General features: G+C 68.7%; 1 protein-coding gene across 1 annotated transcript in view; it reads right to left on the bottom strand.

The window, feature by feature from the left end:
- Nucleotides 1-373: 373 nt before the first annotated feature.
- Nucleotides 374-823, bottom strand: part of SPEGNB (SPEG neighbor) — a 2674-nt gene continuing 2224 nt past the window's right edge. The window contains exon 4 of the mRNA XM_024222650.3: nt 374-734. Coding sequence (XP_024078418.1) covers nt 596-734 — 139 coding nt within the window. The 3' untranslated portion in view covers nt 374-595. The remainder of the gene's footprint in view (nt 735-823) is intronic.

Genomic DNA, 823 nt, shown 5'->3' with positions numbered 1-823 from the left:
GCACCTCCGCGCCAGATGAAGACTCCCTGTAGAAATGGCGCCTGCATCTCAGTGCTGGAGGAGGGTCCCTGCCCACTCAGCGGCTCAGTCCCATGGGCGAATGGGCAGGTACCAGTAGCCGCGTGGCGGGGAGAGGCTGGGCTGGTGTGACTGGGGCAGGATTCGGTGGGGTGCACTGACGCTAGCGAGGTGGAACATGCCAGACGACTATTGGCGGGTGGGGCAGGATGAGCCAGGGGGCCGTGGGGCAGGGCGTGCTGCGCCCCTCCGGCATCAGAGCGACAAACAGGGAGCAGAGACGTGTCACCAAACAGCAGCAGCCTCTTTATTGAGCCCAGCAGCGAGCGGAGCTGAATCCGGTGCAGCATGGAGCCCGCGGGGGGGACGAGCCCAGAGCCCCGGCTCGCCCCCCTCGTCCCAGGGAGCTGGTCGCTGTGCCAGATCTGGTGCCATTTAACAGGGCCCATGTCCCAGGGCGGGGGCAGCCTCCCGCCGGGGTCTCTGCTGGCTGGTGTGGGGGCCATGCCAGAGGGCCGAGCCCCGGGTGTGGGAGGCGCTGACAGGGTCCGGTGGCAGCGACGTGCAGGCAGCGGGGTCAGAGCACGTCCAGGCGGGCGAAGGACTCGTCTGTGCCCAGGTTGTTCTCCACGAAGACCTCGTACTTCCCGGCGTCGCTCGCGGCCACCCGCTTGATGGTGAGAGTGGTGGAGTTGCTGCCGATGTCGTAGAACACCCTGGGGAGACGGGCCGGCCGCACGGAGACAGGTGAGTGCCCAGCCGGAGACCCGTGCCCTGCGACCCGCCCCGAGCCCCCCGGAGCTGC

Source organism: Terrapene carolina, unplaced genomic scaffold, assembly GCF_002925995.2.
Source record: "Terrapene carolina triunguis isolate 2854851 unplaced genomic scaffold, T_m_triunguis-2.0 Scaffold17312, whole genome shotgun sequence".
Lineage (NCBI taxonomy): Eukaryota > Metazoa > Chordata > Testudines > Emydidae > Terrapene > Terrapene triunguis.
The sequence above is the reverse complement of the archived record's forward strand: the minus strand, read 5'-3'. Positions and strand labels throughout refer to the sequence as shown.